Here is a 24662-nt window from a genome sequence, read left to right on the forward strand (position 1 = left end):
TGGTACGACCAAAAAAGTTTGAAAACCACTGGTCTAACGTTAACAGACAGTGTTTAAAAAGTGCAGTCCACATGTTTAAATATGTTTATTACAGTGACTTTGAATGACCTAAAGTAGTGTGGTAAAGCAACAGATTTGTTTTTATATTTCTGCAATCTACTTTAGTTTGTGTGATTTGTATATTAATGTTTATGCCAGGCTTATTTGTCTGTGCTTTATGTTGTCATAATTATTACATGCTTACAAGGTTGGAAGTTCAACAAATCACTCAATATACTACTGTGATTGTAGTTGTTAAATAAAAATGTAATTTATATCAATTCAACATTGATGAATAAAAGAATTAGTTTCTTTCAACCCTTTCAATGGTAGTTTAGTAAGTCTAATCTAAATTATAGAAAAATATGCATTCAACATCGGGGGAAAAAAGCATAGAAAATATCACATTTAAATCTCTAGTTTTCTGTGTTTGTGTTCACTTATTGTATATTAGAATAGACTCACTGTGTATTGTGACATTAAATAGATCTGTCTGAAAGTCTCCGCAAGGTGCTACAGACCACATGTTTGCAGAACAGCCAATATACACTTCTTGGTAGAAGAAAAAACAACAAACAAGAACATACTGCCTTCCAGACTTTCTAAGACCTCATTAGATCACTGAGACTGTGTAGAGAACGTACCAAAGCCACTTCCTATCCCTTTATAGCCTGGGAGCCATAGACTGAGCAGGACATGTTCATGGCCAGCACTGTGTCTGCTCTAGGCCTGATGGTATAATGTGACAGGTGATAAAAGCTATCTGTTACATGTAAATCAACATTTCGCCCTAATCAGCTGTGGCTACGTGGAGTGGTCGATTGTTTGGTTTCTTTGTGTGTGGTATTGAGCTGGGCAGCCCACCCAGCATGAAATATCATTGGTCTGAAAATTCTGCTCAACGTTACAGCATTAAACGTCAAATATATTCTAACTAGATTGTTTTAATTGACTGATTATATTACCTTGAAGTCGTATTATGTTGCAGTTTTAATGTGGTATTTTAACCTCTTTTCATATGGAGCATATCACATTTATATTTTGGGAATGGAATAGTTCACCCAAAAATGGCAGGTCTGTTATCATTTACTCATCCTCATGTTGTTCCAAACCTGTATGCATTTCGTTCTTCTGATGAATATTGAAAAATATTGGTAACTAAACAGTTTTGCTTGACCTGATGTATTAAGTCGTGGATATAGGCATTGTAAGTCCAATTTGACTTGCCTCATGTATCATGCCATCATTCTCATGCCATCTCTTTATTCTCAAAGTGGCAAAAATTCAAAAATAAAAAAAGGGTTGTAGGATAGTGCTGTATTTCAAAACCAAAACCAATGTTTATAATTCTCAGCTGTCTGTCCCAAACATTTAGTCCCACTTGTTTTTTTTTTCCTTTAGATTATCAGAAAAATCATCCATTTTGATGTATTAGTAAGCAGACTTCTCTCTGAAATGGGAACTGTAGGCTCACATGGCTGTGTTACCAAACACTGAGTTTGCAAACGTGTTTTTGCCAGACTTGATGTTCTGTCCCCCCGCCCCCCGCCACCAAACCATGGAATTACTGTGTGTGTGTATGTGTGTATGCCGTCTGCTGTATGCGGGGTGTAATCTGCCAGAGGTCCTGGCGCGCACAGGGTTAAGACCAGGCACCCCACCAAGCCTGAGGCCTGCGGGGGACGTCCCACAGAGTCGTAAGCCTGCACAGAGCCCACACACCCTGGAGCAAGGCCAACAGCACATGCACAAAAGACAAACACACACAAATACATCGGGAAAAGGAGGGTTGACACAAGACACAAGGAACTGAGAGAACTGGTTGGAGGGTCAATGGCAAAAGTGGGGCTATGATAACTTTTTTTTTTTAATCATGTTTAAAACCCATGTGCCATGTTTTTAGAAATGTTTTTTTTTAAAAGTGTGTACATATATATTTGTGTGTGTGTCTGAAATGATTGATTAAAGGGGTGGTTGACTGATTTTAATGGTACGTTTGTTTGTTGTTGTCTCATACTTTTAGATATGCTGTTGTTTGTAAATGCTACTGCTTCTGTTAGCTTTTAATATATGGTTTTATTCTGATTAAAGCTTTTATACAGTACAGCAACCATACGCGCGTCCATGTATAATGCTTCTCATTGCTATGTGAAAATATGTGTATAAATGGAACAGTTTGTTGGCGCTAATCTGACGATCTGAATGAGAGGAAGAGGGATATGCAAAGCAGGGTGACGCGGGGAATAGTTTAAAGAACTGCTGCTTTAGAACATTGGTTTTGAAACTTGTGAATCCATTAGAATCATTAGAAGACAATATGAACAGATTTTTACGTGCACCCCTAGTTTTCTCTTCCTCTTCTCTAAAGCAGCACAAAATGGCCTCGCCCCCCTTGTTGCGTGTCCCGGAGGCGGGGTTTATCTGGGTTCGTGACGTAATGGACCCGGGATGAAGCTCGTTATAGTCCCTTACCAGCCATTTTTGTAGGCATTAAACTGCCAGAATTTTAAGACAATTTCTCAGTTTGCATTGAACTTCCAGCACTGCAACTTTGCAGATATTGTTTATGCTCAAACAGCAACATTACACACTAACTAACATTTAAAAAAGTGAAATCGCAATCATCCACCCCTTTAATAAATATTGTTGCACCACATGACGTTAAAGAACTGGAACAAACCTTGTCTTGTCATTAGTCAAATTATCTGACATTTTAAGAGGCTTTTTGACCTTGAAACACAGTCATGATGTTCTGCAGGGGTCGTCTGAATGGCAATTTCCTGGTTTGTTTTTTTGTTTTTTATGTTTCTCTGCTTGTTGGTCGCAACACATGACCTTGATTTGGTAGACCGTGTTTTTCAAACAATACGTACAGCTTTCTTTTCAAGAATTTCATTTGTTTCTTTCATTATTACATTATCAGAATGATTGTATCACCCTGACACTTTTGGCGTAATACATTCTTTGTTTTTCTTTTTGAAACGCAAAATGAATTTAATTCCAAAGCTAAGTACATGCTTATGATAGAAGAGATTTATTCAAATTGTGTATTTGAAATGTATTCTTAATTTATTTAAAAAAACATTTTTAAATGATCTTAATGAAAAAAGAGAGCATCACTCTGTCTTGTTTGGGTTTAATGGCCTGTTTTCCCTCTGATAGTCCTGATACTGGCTCGTCGTTTGGTGCCAGGCAAAAGTGGCCGCTGAAGGTTATCGTTGAGGTGGAGTTACAAACACCATAGCTTTTCACAGTGTCAACGCATTTGTTTTTAAGTGTTGTTGTTGGGGAGCTTGCCAAAATGCGGCGGCGCTCCTGTCATGTATCCCGGCGGAGAATGCTTTGTTTAGTCTCTGAAACAGTCCGGTAAGCCTCAGCAGGTGTGGGAGCGTGACAGGAGATGCTGCCTGTCGCTGACAGACTGTAGGTGTGTGAACACTAACGGTTGTTTCTTTCTCTCCTCACAGATTATGTTTATTTCGAAAACTCCTCCAGTAACCCACTGCTGATCAGGCGAATAGAGGAGCTCAACAAGGTGAGTGACAGATGAGTGTGTGTGTTGCTAAAAGCCAATCGAACACTACAAGTCTGAAGCTGGTCACCCTTTAATGCTTTAAGTCTGTGACAAAAAGCCCAGATTGTAGCCAAGTCACAGCATTTTTATTTTTGTGTATACACTGGCGGATATGAGCAAATGGCAATGCAATTGCGAGAGATTGGAAAAATCTTTGTAATGTGATGAAAGAGAACAAGGACTGGGGCTTTCAGGCTTCCAAATGAGTAAAAAAAATTGAAGTGGTCCATACAGCTTTTGTGCTATATTCTAAATCCTATGAAGCAATTACTGGTGCTTTCGTTAACTAAAACTAAACAACGGAGAAATGAATTTAAACAACGGAGAAATAAAATTAAATATTAGATGATTTTAAATATAACTTGAATTTACTTTTTAAAAATGTAAACGAAACTTGGAAATGTTGCTTTGACTACTGACAGAAATAAAATTTTAAATACTGGAAAAAAAAGAAATAAAAGCTAAATATAATTATTTTAAATAAAAATGACAAAACATTTCAAAATTGCTCAAACTTAAATTAAATTGAAAACTGATTATGTAAAAATAAAAGCTACTTATAAATACTGTAATTGTATATAAATAAAAGTAGCTGCTCTTGGTTTATTTGTGAGAGAAGTAGCAGGAACATTCTTTTGACAACCCAGACCTTTTAAACCAGACTAAATCATGGGCCTAACTCTAAACCCTTGGTCTGATTGATTTGTTCCCTAATTCAGCTGATTCAGTTTGCTAGTTCAACTCACTCATTTTTATCATTCTTTTATGGTGCTTTTTGTCTTTTTTGACATTTGACAAGCCTCAGTCCTTATTCACTTTTATTTTATTAAAAAAAAATGGCCAGAATGTTTTTTAAAATGTCACCTCTCGTGTCCCAAGGAAGAACGTCATACAGGTTTGGAATGTCATGAGTGTGAGTAAACAATGACAAATTTTTCATTTTTGGATGAGCGATCCCTTTAAATATGCAAAGTGTGACAAGCTTCAGTTTAGTAGCGAGCACTTGGCAAAGACCCCTATCTAAATGACTTAGAAATCTCAAAGCTACAGCTTTCTATCTTTTTTCGTGCTGTGTTCACACTTGTAAGCCTATAACAACCTATAACATCACACTGCACCCCCTGTCTGCCCACCTCATCTTCTCTCCATCATGAGACCCTCTCAAATCACCCAGGAAGTGCAGAGGTGTTTAGGTCATGGTTTTGATTTGATCCTCAATTTGCATACTGAGGCTTCCCCAGGAGCTGATTGGTCTAGAAGCTGTTGCTGTGACAACTCTGTTTCCTTTTGCAGACGGCAAATGGGAATGTGGAGGCCAAAGTGGTGTGTTTCTATCGACGCAGAGACATCGCTACAACGCTAATCGCCCTCGCTGATAAACATGCAAGTGAGTAGCTGTCAAAGACTACTTTACCCACAATGCCTTGAGCTGACTTTGAGCTGAAATGTAGGGCGAGATAGGGCAGATATCATATCGAGATCAGAATAAAATTTGTGTTGATAACAGTGATAAACTCTGGATAGTTTACTCGATATGGATTAACGTGACAGCCTATCACACAGCAGAAATAAAGGTGATGACAGCCAGTCAGTGCATGTTGCCTAACATGAACTCAAACACACGTGACGCTTAAATTCATTTTATTAAAAACTTTCAATTAAACAAATTGTCTAACCTAAAATAATAAAAAAAAAATACAACTCCAGAACACTAAAAATAAAAACCTAAAAGTAATAATAATATTTTTAAGTAATATCATACTTTTTATCAGCTTACTGAGACTGAAAGATCAAAATTAATGTTCAATTTGACATAAAAAAGTTATGACAGAAATATATTAACACAGGGTGTCCGCGGGGTCTTAAAAAGTATTAAAAGTTGATAAATCAATTTAGAGAAAATTAAGGCCCTTAAAAAGTATTAAAAAGTCTTAAATGCCATTTACCAAAGTATTACATTTTGTATCATCTTTTCATTATGTATATTTGTCCGAATAGTGGGGTTCTGTGTAGTTTATTTATGGACTCCCGCAAGATTTGACGTCATCACTAACTGACTGCGCTGCTGCGTGGTCAGAAATTCAGCGAGAGCGGGATCAACAAGCCCCGCGCTATCATTACCGCATACTCCCATCCGCTCCCGCGATTTTTGAATCTGCTCCCGCAAACATTCTAACATTGTATTTAATTTTCAAGGATCAGGGCGCCGCTATCAATCTGTGGGGTATTTAAATCCCTTTGAAATAAGCGCTGCAAGTTCACTTTCGATTTGGCGATCGCGCACGCACTGTGTAAAGTGAGTACATCTATATTTGTCAATGAACTCGCTATCTGTTGAGGAGCAAATCCTCCAACATCTTGTCAGTCATTTCTCCTTACTTTTGACCTGTGATCAGCCAATCTGACTTCTGCAACTCGTGTTGTATGCAGGGTTTTTTTTTTTTTTTTTTTTTTTTCACGAAATTGGGCTGCCTTTTAAACTGTTGCAATGGGTTGATTTTCCCCAGTGGGTTAAAGGTTTGAAAGATTGCATTAATTACATTTGGTTGAAATGCTTGCACTGAAACATTTTGCATTCTACCTGTAATAAAACTGTGCTAAATGTTCGGGGCCACACTAGTAGGAAGCATTTGAGCTGTGTTTATGATAAATGTGCATAACAGTGACTGTAAAATATGTATTTTAGGGATGGAAATGACATTTTTATATTTGGGACATGGTAAATGCGCTACTTTGGGGTGGTTTTTTTTTTATTATTATTATACTGACATGGGCTTGGGATGCACAATTAAAAGGATGTAATAGTTGTGATTATTATTTTACCTTCCATGATCATTCAGACTTGATCAGGTGCAGTACTGACACTATCAAATCAAGCACTCCATAATCACAGGTAAACTGTCTGATCAGTCAGATTTTGTCATGAGAAGTGTTCCACAAAATATCTATGGTTTGCAGAGAGTAATAAGAGCTGATGTTACAAATACATCTTCTGACTAAACCCAAATCAAAGTGTCGCCAATGTAACCGGTTAAAACTTGGAGTGGCGATGAGGTCTTAAAATGTATGAAAAGAGTCTTAAAAAAGGTCTTAAAAGGTATTAAATTTAACTCCATGATTCCTGTATATACCCTGTAACATTGTATACTAAAGTATACTTCTCAGTGTAATAATAATATTATTTTGTTACTAAGAAATATACAACCAAGATTTTTTTCATCCATGTTTTAATTTATACAGTTCTTTTGTGCAGCATCTTATTTGAAAAAAGCAATGTTTTGTTGTAAATTATTTATTTTTATTTGATTTATATTTTAAAAGATTTAAATTACTTTAATTTCGTTAGACTCAATTTTTGATTATCAATATGTATTAAAAAAAACTAACACTAGCTTTTCTAAACTTTTTGTATTCTATCTATTTGTTTTCTTTTTATTAATTATACAATTAACCAAAGCAAAAAAGGCCTCTAACACTAGCTTATTCTGTTCTTTACCTATTCTGTTTTCTTTTCATTTATTATATAATTAAAAAAACTTGCTACGTGTATTATGTTAAGCTAACTGAGACTTGTTATAGCACTTGTATATCATTGCTCTTTTGTTGATTTTGATTGCTTCCATTGTCCTCATTTGTAAGTCGCTTTGGATAAAAACGTCTGCTAAATGACTAAATGTAAATAAAATCGTATTAAATCGTAACAGAATTCAGAAATAAAATGAAAAAAATAAAATAAAATAGAAAATAGGGCTTTGCGATTAATTGAAATTGTCATAAAATCACAATTTGAGCGTGCATGATTTCTAAATCGCTTTATAGCACGATTTTCTGCAGCCCCAACCTCCCGCAGTATGCTATCCAATCCAATCAGAATGCAGCGCGACTAAATGGAGCGCGAGAACAGAACAGATTGGGCATATGCCTAACTCCAGGTTCACACACTGTCTGTGATGTGTGAACCTGTATAATGTATAACAAATATATTTCAACACCTGAGGCACCGCTACAATGAGCTCTATGACCAATGCATGGCAAAAAAAAAAAAAAAAAAAAACATTTTAAAACATTTATTTATTTTTTTTATTTAATTTTTTTGCCATATGTCTAGACATTTTGTTAACACCTTTACTTAGTAATTATTTTGACTTATGTCTGTTCTAGAGACATGTTACAACTTTTTGATAAAGCTCTAATTGGTTTTCTTTTGGAAATATGTTTCAAATTCATACTGAATGCATTTATGTCTGTGTGTGTCAAAATCGTGATTAAAATCGAAATCGCAAAATTGATCAAAGAAGTCGCGATAGTTTATTTATTTAATTTTTTTTTTTTCATATAACACAGCCCTAATAGAAAACACAGAATGTAAGGGGAAAATGGATTTCATGGGGCCCTCGGTTAAAAAGTAGCTCACTTTGAGGAGTTTAATTGTGAACAATCTAGTTATGTTTACTGCAACATCCAAATGGTAAGCATTTTCTTCCCCATCATTGAAATGAATATTGTGATAAATATTAATATTGTATGATATGGAAAAAATATTCTGATGACCATATCGGACAGCCCTAGAGTGGGTTCGATTTATCGGTTGTTGGTTTGATTCTGAGCTTCAAAACTGAATGTGAGTTTGCAGTCAATTGTGGAGGTTTGGGGGTTAAGTGGATTAAATGACTGGAAGAACTCTGGGATACATCACCAAAGAGAAATCTGTCATTTTCATGGATGAATTCTTCACAATAAGATCTATAAAGTACATTAACAAAATAGATAGGATGAATTTTCATATCATGCCAGCTTGAACATTTAACTTTTAAACTGAAAAAATTAACTAAAAAATGAAAAATGTTTGTGCCTTGTGTACTACCTACATAGACCGCTACCTTCTACAGATGCATCCTAACTGAAATTGAAACCTCATAACATCAAATGTGATTTTGGACAAAACAAGGTATTTTAGCACCTTATTAGGCAGCTGCTTTTTGGAGCCTTTGTGTTCTTAGGCAGCTGTCTTCCAGTTTGTTTGCAGGCCACAATGCCACCCACAATCAGCTCACCAAACCTGAAATTTGTTTCCGGAGACATCCGCCTGGTGTCTGTTATCATACAGAGCAATGATAAAGTCTGTATATCTCAAGTGATCTTAGTTATATTTCAAAATTTTTTCTAGAATGCATCTCTTTTCAAGTTTAAGGCACCTTGTAGTGGAGCGTACATTTGCTTCTTTAAAAACATAAATCACCATTCACACACATTGGAATTTTGTATAACCTGTACATATTTCTGAGTGAAACAAAATATTCATTGGACAGTAAAAGGTGGGGTTTAATTTGATCCATTTAGATTTTATTGGATAAAACATATTAGGCTATAATAGTATTTGTTGAATTTTTTTTTTTTTTTCTCGTCTACACATCCTTTATGTCAGCTTAAATGAGAATAATTCATTTTGATTAAAAATAGTGTTTTTATTTTTTTGGTTAGAATTTGACCTGATGAATAAGACCAGTGATGTTTACTTAATAGGAAAAGTTTTATCTTTTATTTTAAAGACTTTAAAATGAATGTAATTTTTTAAATAATTTAAATATTGTTAATTAATAGCATGTTTTCACAATGACATAAACCAGGTGACCATACAAAATAGTCTTTATATTGTCTTAATTTTAAGTCTTTATAGGCAAATTATCCTGCACAATTTGGGAAGCCTGTGTGTGTATGGATGTGGTTATGTGTTAAGTTGTTTTGATAGCAGGCTGATTTTAATGACATTCAAGTTTGCTTCTCTACATTTGCTCATTATCAGAACACCACTAATATGCTGATGGTGCACATTTCTTTGATTCAATCTAGCGAGTCTCTTTATAGTCATAATTTTTAACCACATTTATCACTTTCACATTTCAGATTCATTGTGTTGAACAACTTAAAAGGTGACCTATTATGCCCCTTTTTACAAGATGTGGGATTATGAACATACACCACCATATTTTGCATGTGAAGTTTTAGCTCAAAATACTCCACAGATCACATTTTGTATATGAGCCAAAATGCGCTTTTATGTTTGTCCCTTTAAATGCAATTGAGCTGGTGCTGTTGGCCCTCTTTACAGCTTCAAGGGTTCATGCTCCGGCATACTGGCAAAAACAAAACAATCTCACGCGTTGAAATTTCAAAAACTCTCATGCGGTCATCTGTACATTGCTTTCATTTACAAGTTTTTAATACCAAATTCCTATTTACAATCATTCTGGTAGCAGGCAGAGACAATGGTAGCTTTAGCAACATTAGCCTTACAGAGTGCCAAGAATCTCTTTCAGAAAGGCTTTGGAAAACAAAATGCGCTTACTTTTTCTTGAGCTAATGTTCACGCACAAAGTCTTGGTATTGATCCCTCTTTCAGAATCAGGACATTACCTTTGAAAATGAAACTTAACCCCAGTGTCCTCAGTAGTGGTCGACCGATATATCGCCAATGCCGATATTTGACATTTTTAAAATATCTGCATCGGCCGATAAGTTTTTCTGTTTGGCCTTAAAATGTATACAAAAAAGTATTATAGTAGTATTATAAGTATTACAGTGCAGTGATCGTTTCCGCACCAAGTCTATTGCTGTGCTGCAAGCGCTGAATTAAAGTAACAGCACATTGTTTGCAGTAAATGTGAACATGGATTGACACGAAAATGTAGTAAATACACGATAAATGCATATAATTAAAGTCTACTGTGTTTCAGTCAACACATACAGCTTTTTGGCTAGATTTAAGGGGAAAGAGCACTTATAGATAAACAAGGCAATAATAGATGGCACTCATGGAGGTAGGAAAACAAAGTTCTCTATGAACCGCAGGATTGCTTGTAAAAAAGATTTCAATGCAAAAGGAAAGGCAGTAGAGCTGACTGTTTCTGTCAATGGTAAGTTTGTGATAACGTAAGGGAACTTTTAAATGTTTTGCCACTTGCTTGAGCAACTTAATATATAAATCTAGAAGTAAATGCAAAAGTAAAAGGTATTTAATAATGTGTTGCTTATATTTATTGTGTTTAAACATTTCTGTGAAAGATTGTATCACTTTATGGTGTAAAAAAAGAATTGCAATGCTGAAAAAGCATTTTTAGTGACAATGTTTGGATTTGAAATCAAAATAATGGATAAATGTTATGTTTGTGGTAAACAGCCACGGATCAGTAGCGGACTCCTGTGTGAAAGCACAATGCGTGCTGCTTCCCCTCTCACAAGAGTCACCTAAGAGGGGAATTTCCCCCATTTTCAAAATGAAATTCAGGCCCTGAATAAAGTGATACTTAACAATCAGGATTTTTAGACATTTAAATAGTTATAAATGATAAAAAGAAGGCTTTAAAAAGATCGGTATCGGTGATCGGTATCGGCAGATACTGCTTTCTGTGATCTGCCTGGAGTTAATTGGTTAACAGATGTTCAGGAGCAGGGCCACGCCCCAAACAATCACCTGACTTCCTGAAACCTCCATATATATTGGGCCACCTCATACCATACTGCTAGTCTCATTCTCTCGAACCCACCCTTCCCTCCCTTTCTCATCCATTTAGCCAACCTTATCCCACATTATCTTTCTATCAGGTTGTATCAGGGGTCCTAATTGTCTGGCCTAAATATTTGCTAGAGATGGTACCCCCACCCTGAGTCTCTCTGAGCCATCAATTCTAGATGCCCTGATCAACCTGACAATCATCCCATTCTCTTGACCCCTTTATCCTCTTTCTACTCTTCCCCAACTCCCTGTTCAACTAACAGTTTCATAGCTTGTTTGTGGTGTTGTCCTAGCTAGTGAACTAATAAAAGTGATTTTTTTTTCCTTTAATGCCTTTGTTTTTGGCTCTGTGTCTTTGTTTGAAAGGGATAGTTCATCCAAAAATGACAATTCTGTCATTAGTTAACTCACCCTCATGGCATTCCAAACCTGTAAGACCTTCTTTCATCTATGGAACACAAATGAAGATATTTTTGATGAAATCCGAAATCTTTCTGACCCTCCAGCAATGCAACTGACACGGTCACGGCCCAGAAAAGCAGTAAAGACATTGTTAAAATAGTCCATGTGACATCAGTGGTTTAACCTCATTTTTATGAAGCTACGAAAATGCTTTTTGTGCGCAAAGAAAGCATTAATAACTTTATTCAACAATTTCTTCTGTGTCAGTGTTTGATGCACATTTACAAGAGTACTGTGACACATGCATGTGATGCCGTTAACACAGGAGCCGGCGTTCTGACGTAGAATGTCCATCTCTCTTAGTTCATCTTCTGTATATTCTGGCTCAAATAATGAAGGCTGGCCAAAAACATTGCAAATCATCCTCTCGGTCTAAATCTTCAGACATGTTTACAAAGATTGTTTTATGTACAGCATGCTTTTTCTTCTGCTTGTAAACAAGGCGCAGCACATCTGGGTTCTACGACTGACACGGAAGAGAAGGAACCGTTGAATAAAATCATTGTTTTTGTTTTCTTTGCGCATAAAAATTATTTTCGTAGCTTCATAACGTTACGGTTGAACCACTCATATCACATGGACTATTTTAACAATGTCCTTACTACCTTTCTGGGACTTGAATGTTTCAATTTCGTTGCTGTTTATGCAGGGTCAGAAAGCTCTATTTCTATTTCTGTTTCATCAGAAATATCTTAATTTGTGTTCCGAAGATGGAACAAAGGTCTTAAAGGTTTTTCATTTTTGGGTGAACTATCCCTTTCGTGAAATAATGAACCTAAAAATTTAAATTGTCATTTGCTCACCTTTATATCGTTCTACACTTGTATGTTGTTCTTTGTTTGTCATTGGAATCAAACCTGGTGTAACGCTTTTTGGTAGCTCTACACTTTCTTTATATGGAAAAGAGCAGCATAGATCTTCTTCAGAATACCTCCATTTTTGTTCCATGGAAGGAAGTGGGTTTGGAAAGACATTATGGTGAGTAAATGATAGAGAATTTCCATTCCGGAGTGAATTAATCCTTTAAATCTTGTTAGAGGTTCAGGCAAAAAGATATTTGTGTTGTCCATTATGTCATGTTCAGATGAGTGACAGCCCTTAAAGCACCCTCCTCTCTTGAATGAACTGTAGTTGTGAGTCTTTTAAAAGAGAATCTGTTCCTGCTGTGAGCAGTACCTTCCTCCAAAATGGCTGCTGTACAGATTTACAGATATCTGAGAGGTTTGTTAGTTGGGGGGTAAGACACGGTGCTTATGCATATAAAAGAGATTTCGGCTTTGGTCCGCAACACACAAGTCTGATTCTGGGACCGTGAAGCCTATTTGTTCATGTGGACCACACAGATGCAGTCAAGAGGAACTCCCTCTATGTGTGTGTGTATTATGGACCTCTCCTCAATGCCAGCAGCCTCTCCGTGGACCTTCAGACATTTGCAATATGTGAGAAATGCATGGCAGGAATGGTTGTTCACCACATGGGTGTGGGCTACATCCTGTCTCTGCCTTTGGAAATGGGAAAGGGAGATGAAGAATGAGTGAAGAGTGGAAGGAAAAAGAAAAGTCACCAAGTGGAGGGAGGATGAGGGAGAAGCCTAACCAATGAGAAGAGGGAGGACACGAGTTCAGTGTCGGATGGAGCTGGTCTCGTGTGCCTTCATGCGTCGGCCCATTGTGCATTATCAGTGCTGCTTGCAAGCATCACTTTTGCTGTTGCACATATTTAGGGTTAGGGTTTTGTTCAAATGCCTAATTATGTGTATTAAAGGAATAGTAAAACCCAAATTAAAATTGGTATTATTTCCCTCTGGTGAAATTCAATTAATTATTTTATGCATTCATTTTTTTAATTTCTTTTTTTTTTCTTTAATAAATTATTATTCTCTTTTCTTTTAAGTTCTTTTTTCTTTCTTTTACCAATTTAAATTTTTCTCATTCGTTCATTCATTACATTTGTTCATTATTCTTTTCTTTAATTCTTTTTCTTTCCTTATTTTTTATGATTTTTTTTGTAATGTATTCTCTTTATTCTTTTCTTTTACTTTTTCATCCTTCCTTCCTTCCTTCCTACCTTCATGCATTGATTTTTTTTTCCCCTTATGTATGTATTTATGTTTTGGTAATTTATTTGTTCTCTTTTTCTAGTTATTTTTCTAGTTTTTCTAGTTATTTTTCTGATATTTTTCTTTACTTCTGTTCTCTTTCTTTCTTTCTTTCTTTCTTTCTTTCTTTCTTTCTTTCTTTCTTTCTTTCATTCATTCATTCATTCATTCATTCATTCATTCATTCATTCATTCATTCATTCATTCATTCATTCATTCATTCATTCATTCATTCATTCATTCATTCATTCATTCATTCATTCATTCATCCTTTTTTCTTTCTTTTATCCATGCATTTATTAATTTATTTCTCTTTTATCTATTTATTTTTTGGCAAATAGTTTATTCTAAAATTCTCATTTTAGTTCTCATTTTATTTGTATTTGTTCTCTATTTTTTATTTATTTTTCTTTTATTAAAATGCATTTTCTTTTTTCTTTATTTTTCTTTTCTATTGTCATTTAATTAATTTTATTTTCTTATTTCTTATTTATTTCTTATTTATTTTTTGAGTTCTGCATGGGTAACTCTGTAACTCTATAACTCTGACTTTCTCCCAAAATAGTATAAGTCTACTTTCTAGTGCTCTCTGACCCTTGATGTAACTCAGCAGAGCTTGTGGTGTGTAAACTTGACTTGAGCGTTGAAGGAGTCAGCAGCTTGCGGGTGCTGTGACTCACAGATGAAATATTTTGCTCTCTGTGATGCTGGCTCCACCTCGCTGGGCCCTGAGAGCATGAGGCAGCGAGGCGCCATGTGTGCAGAGAGAGAGACCTGGCCCTGCTGTGAACTACTGACTGGAATCACCTCACTCGTCGGCCTCAGCCGCTCCACTTGTTTGAGCTCTTTGCTTGACCTCTCGGTGCCGAGCGCAACAGCTTTGAGTCATGGCTGTCAGATTGAGCTGTGTTTGTTTGTTTTACATTTCTTTCTGAATTGGAAGGGCAAAATAAACAAACAGCAGTCGGAAAAAGGCATCAGAATTCATCTTCGTATCCTCTCATGTCCTTATCAACAGAAATGCACGTGGTATGGGTTTATGTGACATACAAAGCGAATATGTGTGTATATGTGTCCACAGCTTTTTGGATGGAGGCTTTAGAGCAGGGGTGTCAAACTCGATTCCTGGAGGGCTGGAGCCCTGCAGAGTTTAGTTCCAACCCTGCTTCAACACATACCATGTAGTTTTCAAATAAGCCTGAAGGACATGATTAGTTGGATCAGGTGTGTTTAATTAGGGTTGCATCTAAACTCTGTAGGGTTCTGCATCTAAACTCTGTAGGGTTCTCCAGGAATTGACTTTGACACCCCTGCTTTAAAATGTGGTTATGGAGGCTGTACCTATTGTATTTAGTGTGTGTGCATGTGAGGGTTGAATGAAAATAGCCTCTGGACCTCCAGATATGACACAGTTCTGTACGGGCTTAAACTTTTTAAGGATGCAATGAAAAAAACTATCGATTCCACACTACATAATAGTTTTCGAAAGAAATTGGTTTTCTGACAGCCAAGTGGTCGACCGATATTGGTTTTCTGACAGCCGATACCGATATTAAAAAATAAATGTGTAAAATAAACTTACTTATACATTAGATGACAAAGTATTTTTCACAAATAAATAAATATTTAATAAAACATATAATTAAAAGGAAGTAAACACTATAACCAACAAAGCACTCAGTATTCTGGGAAGTTTGTGTGCACTGGGAATCATATTTTTCAAATAAAGCCAGGGTAACATTAATTTTACATGCCATGAATATGACAGTGGGCAAATGCATAAAGCGCGGCATAATTTGAAATCATGAGTTTAAAGTTTAAAGCATTCAATTCACATGAACTGACTGTCACGCAGAGAACACGTATTCATGCTGGATAAAGTTAAAAGTTCAAATATATTAGTTTAATTAAACATTACGAACATTATTTTGATATGCTCTGTTGACATAATAATGTTGATCATTAATGTAATACATTAGCTCAATACATTGTATAAAATACACTTGTGGAAGAAATGTTGAACTTAAAAGAAACTTCACATTTTTGCTTTCTAAGTTGCAGTAACTGTTTTGTTTTGGTTTTGACAACTTTGGCAGTGAATTTCTAGTTCTCACATGCTTTTTATAGGACCGTATAGTGAGAATAAATGTTGACATTAGATATTACTTATGTGTTTTTAGTAAAGGGAAAGGCATTTTATGTTCTAAGCGGTTATATTTAACTACTTTTGGTTAGGTTGTGGGTGGCTTCATGAGAGTATTCACTACATTGACCATATGAGCAATGACCGCTAATGCCAGTGACAACTAACATTTTACTTGTTCATTAAATTTACATACTAAATAAGTTACATTGACCATGTGCTATGCTAACTGCTCATTTCAATCCAAATAGAAAAGATTAATTGCTTCCAGAGCCACAACTCAGTTATGTTATAAATTAGTAACAACCTTTTGGATAATCTACTTATTTTGTGTTTATCCTACAAATTAAGTTTCTCTAACTCGGTGTAGTTTTTTGGTTGAACATAATTTAACAAGAGGTTGTGAACTCAAAAAGATTGATCCAAACTGTTGCATTAATTTTTTTTGTTGACCCAAAATATATATATTTTTAGAGTAGTTTTCACTTATTTTTGTGTTTCTGTGCCCCCAGCAGCGATAACTTTAACTTTAAAATAGAATTTCCTCCATTTCATCTTTCATCAGATTCACTTCAGACTGCATCTTCACATCGCTTGTTAAAATTTATTTTGCTATGGTGGTAGATTTAGTGCTGCAGTGCCACCGCTGAGTAGTGGTGCAGAAAACACTGTCAGAGTGGTTTAGTACAGCGTTCTGTCTACATTAGCGCAAGAATCCAAATGTTGAAGAACAATTAACAGAATCCAGTGTCCAGAAAATCCAGTATTATTTTTATAAATGAAGCAGAACAGGATATCTATATTCCCAACCCTACCTCAGTTTTTGTTGTGCTTGTTTTTTTCCCTGCCCACACGGTTTGTGCTATGGGTATGAATCGTTTGGTTTGTTCATGATGCCATAGAAAAAACATTTTTGGTTTAAGTGGTTCCTAAAGAACCTTTAACATCTGCAGAACTGTTCTGTTTCACAAAAGGTTCATCAGATTATAAAAAGGTAAGAAAGAGATGGTTCTTTAAAGAACCTTTGGCTGAATGGTTCTTTGTAGAACCAAAAATGGTTCTTCTGTGGCATCGTTGTGAAGAGCCTTTTAAAAACCTTTATTTTAAGAGAGATGTGCTATTACTTTTTGGATATACAAAAATTAAAAAAAAAAAAAATTATCTGGCACATAATAAATCCATTAAAAAAATCTCATCGATTTACAGAGAATCATATCTAGAGACCAGAATATCTTAGACCTATGAGGGTGGACTCCTTCGACTTGGACCAGAAAGCAACCGTCAAGAACCACCCACAACACCCTAGTTTTGCATGGACAAGCATTACCATTTTGTACAGAAAGTTTGTAAATCTGTTTTTTAGTGCTCTTTAAGCTCTACTTCAAACCCAACAAATTTAGTCTTATTTAAGCTTCCATAGTTTTACGATCAACAGCTGAATGCAGACATTCGGTTACCGTTAACTGAACCAAACGCCTTTTGAAAATATAAGCTTTGTGAGTAAAAATGGATTCTCAGCTCGACCTCCTCTTCTTTTCTTCCCTTCCACCTGGTAAGGCGATTCATTCATCAATAATTGATAATTGGTTAAGACAGTGAAATGGAGAGGTAATTTGTTGAGTATAGGCAGGGTGCAGGGCCAGATGATTGGCTTTTTTCTCTCTCTTTCTCAGAACTACAAGCGGAGTTTATGGAGTTCAGCTCCTCTCTTCTCGATGGCTCTCAAGAATGCGGCAGGCTGCTCTTAGCCACAGGGCTAGTCCTCTCTCGCTTGTTCTCTATTTTTCACGTTATCTTATCCCATTCACTCTCCATCTCTACCTCATCTATCAGCAGGGGTTGTCGATACTCCACGCACAGCTGTAATAGAACGGTTACTGATGTGCAGCTCTTGTAAAGTGACCACCGTAGTTTCAGATTTCTTCATAGCGAGATAAAACCGGATAGCTTGTGACAGGTAGAAAGCAATGACATACATGTGTGCTGAATGTAGTAGCGGGTGAGGAAGAGGAGGGAATACTTATTGATTTCACACAATTGTCTTTCTTTTTTTCCATTCGAAAATCCCTTGATTCTTTTTGTTCTGCTGCCTTTCCTTCCATCTTCATGTTTCTCCATCTGTCTCTCTCTCTTTCGCTAATGAAACTCCAAATGAATTGGAGCACGCTCGCTGGTTTCTCTCCCTCCCTCCCGACTCTCTCCCACTTATCATTCTCCGCCGCACTCTGCCTCCATACAGCACATATATGTGGGGTTTGTCAAGAGAGACATCTTCTTCCTCTACATCCCCAGTAATCTTTTTAAGAGAAGGGTGATAATGGGTTTGCGTAAACCCAATTAAGAAAAGGCGTATGTGTCATCATGCTCTCTTTTGGTTGTTTCCAGTCATTTTCACATTTGCACACAGTGTTTGATTTAGTCTCTGTTTGAAGTTGTTGTTTTAGGTTGGATGAATGGCCATCACAAACTTATCCGCACCTCACTTTGAACTTTTCAGTCCTGTGAAGATGGTGTGATTTCCTGATTTGGGTCTTGTAGTGCTTGTGGAAAAGATGTAGGTATAACCCTGTGAAGCCAGACATATGAAATTAAATAATCAGAATATATTTAAAATCATATTAAAAGGGTCATATGATGTTGCTAAAAAGAACATTATTTTGTGTATTTGGTGTAATGAAATGGGTTTATGTGGTTTAAGGCTCAAAAAACACATTATTTTCCATATACTGTACGTTTTTTCTCCTCTATGCCACGCCTTTCTGAAACGTGTCGATTTTAACAGAGCACATCTGTCTGAAAAGCGAGGTGTGCTCTGATTGGCCAGCTATCCGGTGTGTTGTGATTGGCCAAATGCCTGAAGCGTGTGACGTAAATGTTACGCCCTTTAACATACTGTGATGCATGTCCCGGTCAGAACACCGACGAGACAAAAACAATAAAACCCATTACAAACGGGCCATTTGTTGCATCCAGTGGGGACATAATTCACGTAAACATAAAACCATGTCTGCATTTGTGATCGGAGAACCAACAAACAAGAAGTGCTACTTTACACTGCTCAAAACTCGTGTTTGAATAATGTTCCAGTAGAATGGAGTCAAGAGAACTCTGGCTTCAATACCATTTATTATTTTCATGTTATGGCCAATAACCAATAAATGGCCAATATAAAAGACGCTTACTATTTTAGTACTAAAATGCTCTCAGTTACCAAATGCAATGAGTTTGCTTCCTTCTTTTCTGAGAAGATCATTAATATCAGGAAGGCAATTAGCACATCCTCAAGTAATGCAGAGGTCAGACAGATCTGGACGCAATATCAAAAAGATACTATGTCTATTTTTGAAGCAATTGATAGCAAAAATTTTGGAAGAAATAGTGCAGCACCTAAAATCGTCAACCTGCGATCTTGACACACTTCCCACATCTTTTTTCAAAAGTGTGCTTAACTGTTTAGAAGCAGATCTCTTAGAAGTGGTGAACGCCTCACTTCTTTCTGGGACATTTCCAAACTCCCTGAAAACTGCAGTTGTAAAGCCCCTCCTGAAAAAGAGCAATCTTGATAACACCATTCTGAGCAATTATAGACCAATATCTAATCTTCCTTTTATAGGCAAAATTATAGAAAAGGTAGTTTTTAATCAGCTGAACAAATACTTAAACTCAAATGGATACCTGGAACAATTTTCAATCTGGTTTTCGACTGCATCACAGCACAGAGACAGCGCTCATTAAGATAATAAATGATATTCGCTTAAATTCTGACTCTGGCAAAATATCAGTGCTGGTATTGCTAGATCTCAGTGCTGCGTTTGACACTGTCGATCATAACATACTACTAGAGAGACTGGAAAACTGGGTCGGGCTTTCTGGGATGGTACTCAAATGGTTCAGGTCATACTTAGAAGGGAGAGGTTATTATGTGAGTCTAGGAGAGCATAAGTCTAAGTGGACGTCCATGACATGCGGAGTCCCACAAGGCTCAATTCTGGCACCGCTCTTGTTTAACCTGTATATGCTCCCACTAAGTCAGATAATGAGAAAGAACCAAATTGCCTATCACAGCTATGCTGATGATACCCAGATTTACCTAGCCTTATCGCCAAATGACTACAGCCCCATTGACTCCCTCTGCCAATGTATTGATGAAATTAATAGTTGGATGTGCCAGAACTTTCTTCAGTTAAACAAGGAAATAACTGAAGTAATTGCATTTGGAAACAAAGTTGAAGTTTTCAAGGTGAATGCATACCTTGACTCAAGGGGACAAACAACTAAAAATCAAGTCAGGAATCTTGGTGTGATTCTGGAGACAGACCTTAGTTTCAGTAGTCATGTCAAAGCAGTAACTAAATCAGCATACTATCATCTAAAAAACATTGCAAGAATTAGATGTTTTGTTTCCAGTCAAGACTTAGAGAAACTTGTTCATGCCTTTATCACCAGCAGGGTGGACTATTGTAATGGTCTCCTCACCGGCCTTCCCAAAAAGACCATTAGACAGCTGCAGCTCATCCAGAACGCTGCTGCCAGGATTCTGACTAGAACCAGAAAATCTGAGCATATCACACCAGTCCTCAGGTCCTTACACTGGCTTCCAGTTACATTTAGGATTGATTTTAAAGTACTTTTTACTCGTTTATAAATCACTCAATGACCTAGGACCAAAATATATTGCAGATATGTTCACTGAATATAAACCTAACAGACCACTCAGATCATTAGGATCGAGTCAGTTAGAAATACCAAGGGTTCACACAAAACAAGGGGAGTCCGCCTTTAGTTACTATGCCGCCCGCAGCTGGAATCAGCTTCCAGAAGAGATCAGATGTGCTAAAACATTAGTCACATTTAAATCTAGACTCAAAACTCATCTGTTTAGCTGTGCATTTGTTGAATGAGCAATGTGCGATGTCCGAATTGATTGCACTGTATTTTTACATATTCACTATATTCTATGTAAAATCATTTTCTATTTTTAACTGTTTTAAATTCATTTTAAATACGTCAATTTTTAAATCATTTCCAATGTTTTAAAATTGCTCTGTTTTATGTTTTTAAAATTGCTTGTTTTATTTTTGTTCTTATTTTTTCTTCATGATTATTTTAACCTTCTTTTATGTAAAGCACTTTGAATTACCATTGTGTACGAAATGTGCTATATAAATAAACTTGCCTTGCCTTGCCTTGCCTAAAAACCATTTTGGCAATTAGCATTAGCATGCAGCATCACATATGTAATATTAATAAGGGTGGACAAATGAAGGTTGTTTATCTTTTCCCTTTGACTTTTAGGAGAAATGGAAGAGGAGATGGAGAACCCCGAAATGGTGGATCTCCCAGAGAAACAGAAGCATCAGCTGAGACACAGAGAGCTCTTCCTCTCCAGACAGCTGGAGTCTCTGCCCGCGACACACATCAGGTAACCTACAAAAAGCTTTGTCGATATTGAGTATACGCTTCATTCTGAGGTGTTCTCTCTAGCAGCCGACTGGCCTCGCTCTCATTAGCGTCTGCGTGAGTCACACATCTCACGCACATACCGGCTCCCTTCAGTCTCTTTCATGTTCTGGCCTAATGGAATCCCCAGCACAGGAGAGTATCAACCTCTCATTCATTCACACCGCTCTCTCATCGCTACGAATTCAGCGGAGAGCAATTGAAGTTTGAGTCGATCTCGTTTTTGCTCAAGGGCTTGTATTTTTCGTCAAGTCATCTATACATGTGAATAGAACCATTTAATGAGGATCATGCCCACTTTTATTTTGGAAGTTGCTATGAAATCGATGTTCTCAAAAAAGCGGCCATTCAGCATAAAGCTGCCCTTTAAACCACCACATCCGCTCGTGTCCTACTTACAAACCCGAGGTGCTGGCCAGGTCACGTCTGACTCATGTAAATCTTCTTTTGAGTTTGTGGAGAAAGTTGGACTCAAGGGTGGAGTGAGCTTGACCTTTCTGGATGAACAGGTTCTTCACTGTTGTTTGGTGATGGAAGGTGGGCGGCCAGCATCGACTCTCTCGGGTTGAAGCGATTCATCAAGTGATTCGAATTTTCCTTCTGTTTCACTCATTTGCAGTGACCCAAAAACACATACAAGGATTATGTTTGGAAGCCTCTTTATTTCAAAATAGAGCTAATAGTCCTTAAATATTATTAAAATGTTACTGGCATTAAGCACAACAACAGAATTAATAAATAAGTTCAAGTTCAGGATTTACTCAAATCTCATGTGAGGGCTTTGGGTACACTGCCAAAAAACATTTCTTATTCAGCATTTTGTTTTGTTTTTGAGGAAAATATCTAATTATACTTAAAACAATATACACTGACATAAATACCAGACAATATTAGGTCTGGCTGTTAGAAAAAAAAAATAATTCAAAAGGAAAAACAAGTTTTATTTATAAACTTAACTAAATTGTCTTTGCTTTCCCTTAGAACAAGACTTAACAGCTTCTGTCATTTTACTGATGATGTAAATTGATCTTGTTTTAAGGATATTTAGATATATTGAATAAGAAAGTTATTTTTGTAGTGTAACATTTTTAGAATGGTATTTTTGGCCATTTTGCCACAATTTAAATATTGGAAAGAGGCCAGGATGTACAATTTTCATATATATGCCAGCTTTAATGTCCTGTGTTACTTTGTTGGTTGGATGTTTTCTAGGTCTGTTTTGTACTAATTCATGCAAACTTAATCAAATAAAGTACAAATAAAATTTTAAATGATTGACTTCTAAGAAATTCTAAGCATTGGTTCTTATATATTAATATCATGGGGACCAGTTTTTTTTTTTAATACTTTTTCAAACTTTATACATATTATGACCTTTGAGAGGTGTACTTTTAAAAACGAAAACACCATTGTTTTGATTGAAGACAAAACATTGTCTATGATATTTCACTGTTATTTAAAACATTTCAAATACTTTAAAACTTAAAAAAAAAAAAAAGAATCAAAATAATCATTACTTACTGTTGGTTACAGTTAAACAAGCTGCTGTGAATGAATACACCTATTTAACTACAACCAGCTAGGAAGAATGGTCTGTTTCTGATACTTTTGGCTTCAAATATTGAATGAGAGTCCATGAAACAAGTTTTAACATTCTAAAACTTTTACGTTTTTAAATGTAATGAAATAACAAATGACAGACTGTAAGTTGGATCACTTTACTATAATACGGTCATTTCTTAACCACAGCCAAAATTCTGTCAGTACTGTGAAGCAACTCAGATCTGTTTAATGGCGTATGTGATTCAGCCCACCACTAAAACTGTATGTTATGTTGTTGTTTTTTTTAGGGGGAAATGCTGCGTTACACTTCTGAATGAAACAGAAGCCCTGAAGTCCTATTTAGACAGAGAGGTGAGTGTCACAGCATGCCGAGGTGTTTCTACGCATGTGCAAATGCTTTCGTTTGCATGAATTTGCTTTTTGCTCTCTGTGTCTCCATTCAGTATGTCTACAAGAGGGAAATGTTTATCTGACGTGTGTGCGTGTGCATGTATGAGAGCTAGTTTGAGTCCCAGTCCAAATGAATAATTCAGTGTGTTGACCCAGTATGTTCCTCCTCATATTTAGTAATGAGGAGACTGGAGACTCTACAAAGAGTCAAGCCGGTCCTTTAAAATCTCAAAAACTGGCCTTCGCCGGTACATTTGTCTGTGTTTATATTAAAGGCCAGGAACATACTTTATGCACAAGCTTGTTCACAGCATTACAGGAGTGCTGTACTTTGTGTATGTTCTTGTCTTTGATGCAACGATGCACAAAATTAAGCTTAGCATTAATGTGTACATAAATGCAGTGCAATGTTTTTGGCCTTAATCAAGTGTCTCTTGGTTTTGCAGGATGCCTTTTTCTACTCTCTGGTATACGACCCTCAGCAGAAGACTTTGCTGGCTGATAAAGGAGAGATCAGAGTGGGAAATAAGTACCAGGCTGACATCACTGACCTCCTCAAAGAGGGTAAGATGTCTCTTCGCCTTATTGAGTTAGACATGGTCAAAGCTCTGAGCTCTTCAGATGAGACCATTAACACGCCACATATTCAACAGCTGTTTTCTCATCTTGTATTTCTCTTCATCACTCATCATATTAACATTTTACAAAAATATCAAACAGCACAAGTGTGTTCAACATTGAAAATAATACATAATGTTTCTTGAGAAGCAAATGTGCATATTAGAATGATTTCTGAAGGATCATGTGACACTGAAGTAATGGATGCTGAAAATTCAGCTTTGCCATCACATACATAAATTAAATATATTTAAGTAGAAACATTTTTTTTTTTATTACAATATTACTTTATTTTAGTCAAATTGTTGAGCATAAGAGACGTCTTTTACAAAAAGCTTGATTATTCGATACTTTTGATTGGCAATGTATATTTTATAGCAAACATTACTGTAATTCTTAATACAGACTAGTGTACTAGTGGTTTTTAAGGATTTGTTTAAAAAAAACATTATTTCATGGGACACAGACCTTTACTTTTTTTAAATATACTGGTTGCTGATTACTGTTCAGTTACATTGAATAGGAACCGGAGCTTTCAACTTTACAAATTATTCAGGCCATTGAGAAACCAAGCTTGCTTTCCCAAAAGCATCATAAAAATAATTAGATAATAGAAACCATTGCCACCCATTGCTTTGTAGAAAACACAGCTCAGATCGGTTTAATTTGTTCACAAGTCATTTAGTAGTAGTTTGTGTGAACTGAATCAATTTTTCACTTGTAAATGTATCACATTATGCCACATTATGACAATAAAACACCACAATCAATTACAGATAGATAAAAATGGTTTCTTTCTTAA

General features: G+C 36.2%; 1 protein-coding gene across 1 annotated transcript in view; it reads left to right on the forward strand.

Annotated features, from left to right (window-relative positions):
* LOC109107098 (metastasis-associated protein MTA1-like) overlaps positions 1-24662 on the forward strand; it is a 49884-nt gene that overhangs the window by 11280 nt on the left and 13942 nt on the right. Inside the window, exons 2-6 of the mRNA XM_042742668.1 lie at positions 3507-3574; positions 4907-5000; positions 21125-21251; positions 23140-23203; positions 23689-23806. Coding sequence (XP_042598602.1) covers positions 3507-3574; positions 4907-5000; positions 21125-21251; positions 23140-23203; positions 23689-23806 — 471 coding nt within the window. The remainder of the gene's footprint in view (positions 1-3506; positions 3575-4906; positions 5001-21124; positions 21252-23139; positions 23204-23688; positions 23807-24662) is intronic.

Source organism: Cyprinus carpio, chromosome B17 (assembly GCF_018340385.1).
Source record: "Cyprinus carpio isolate SPL01 chromosome B17, ASM1834038v1, whole genome shotgun sequence".
Classification (NCBI taxonomy): domain Eukaryota; kingdom Metazoa; phylum Chordata; class Actinopteri; order Cypriniformes; family Cyprinidae; genus Cyprinus; species Cyprinus carpio.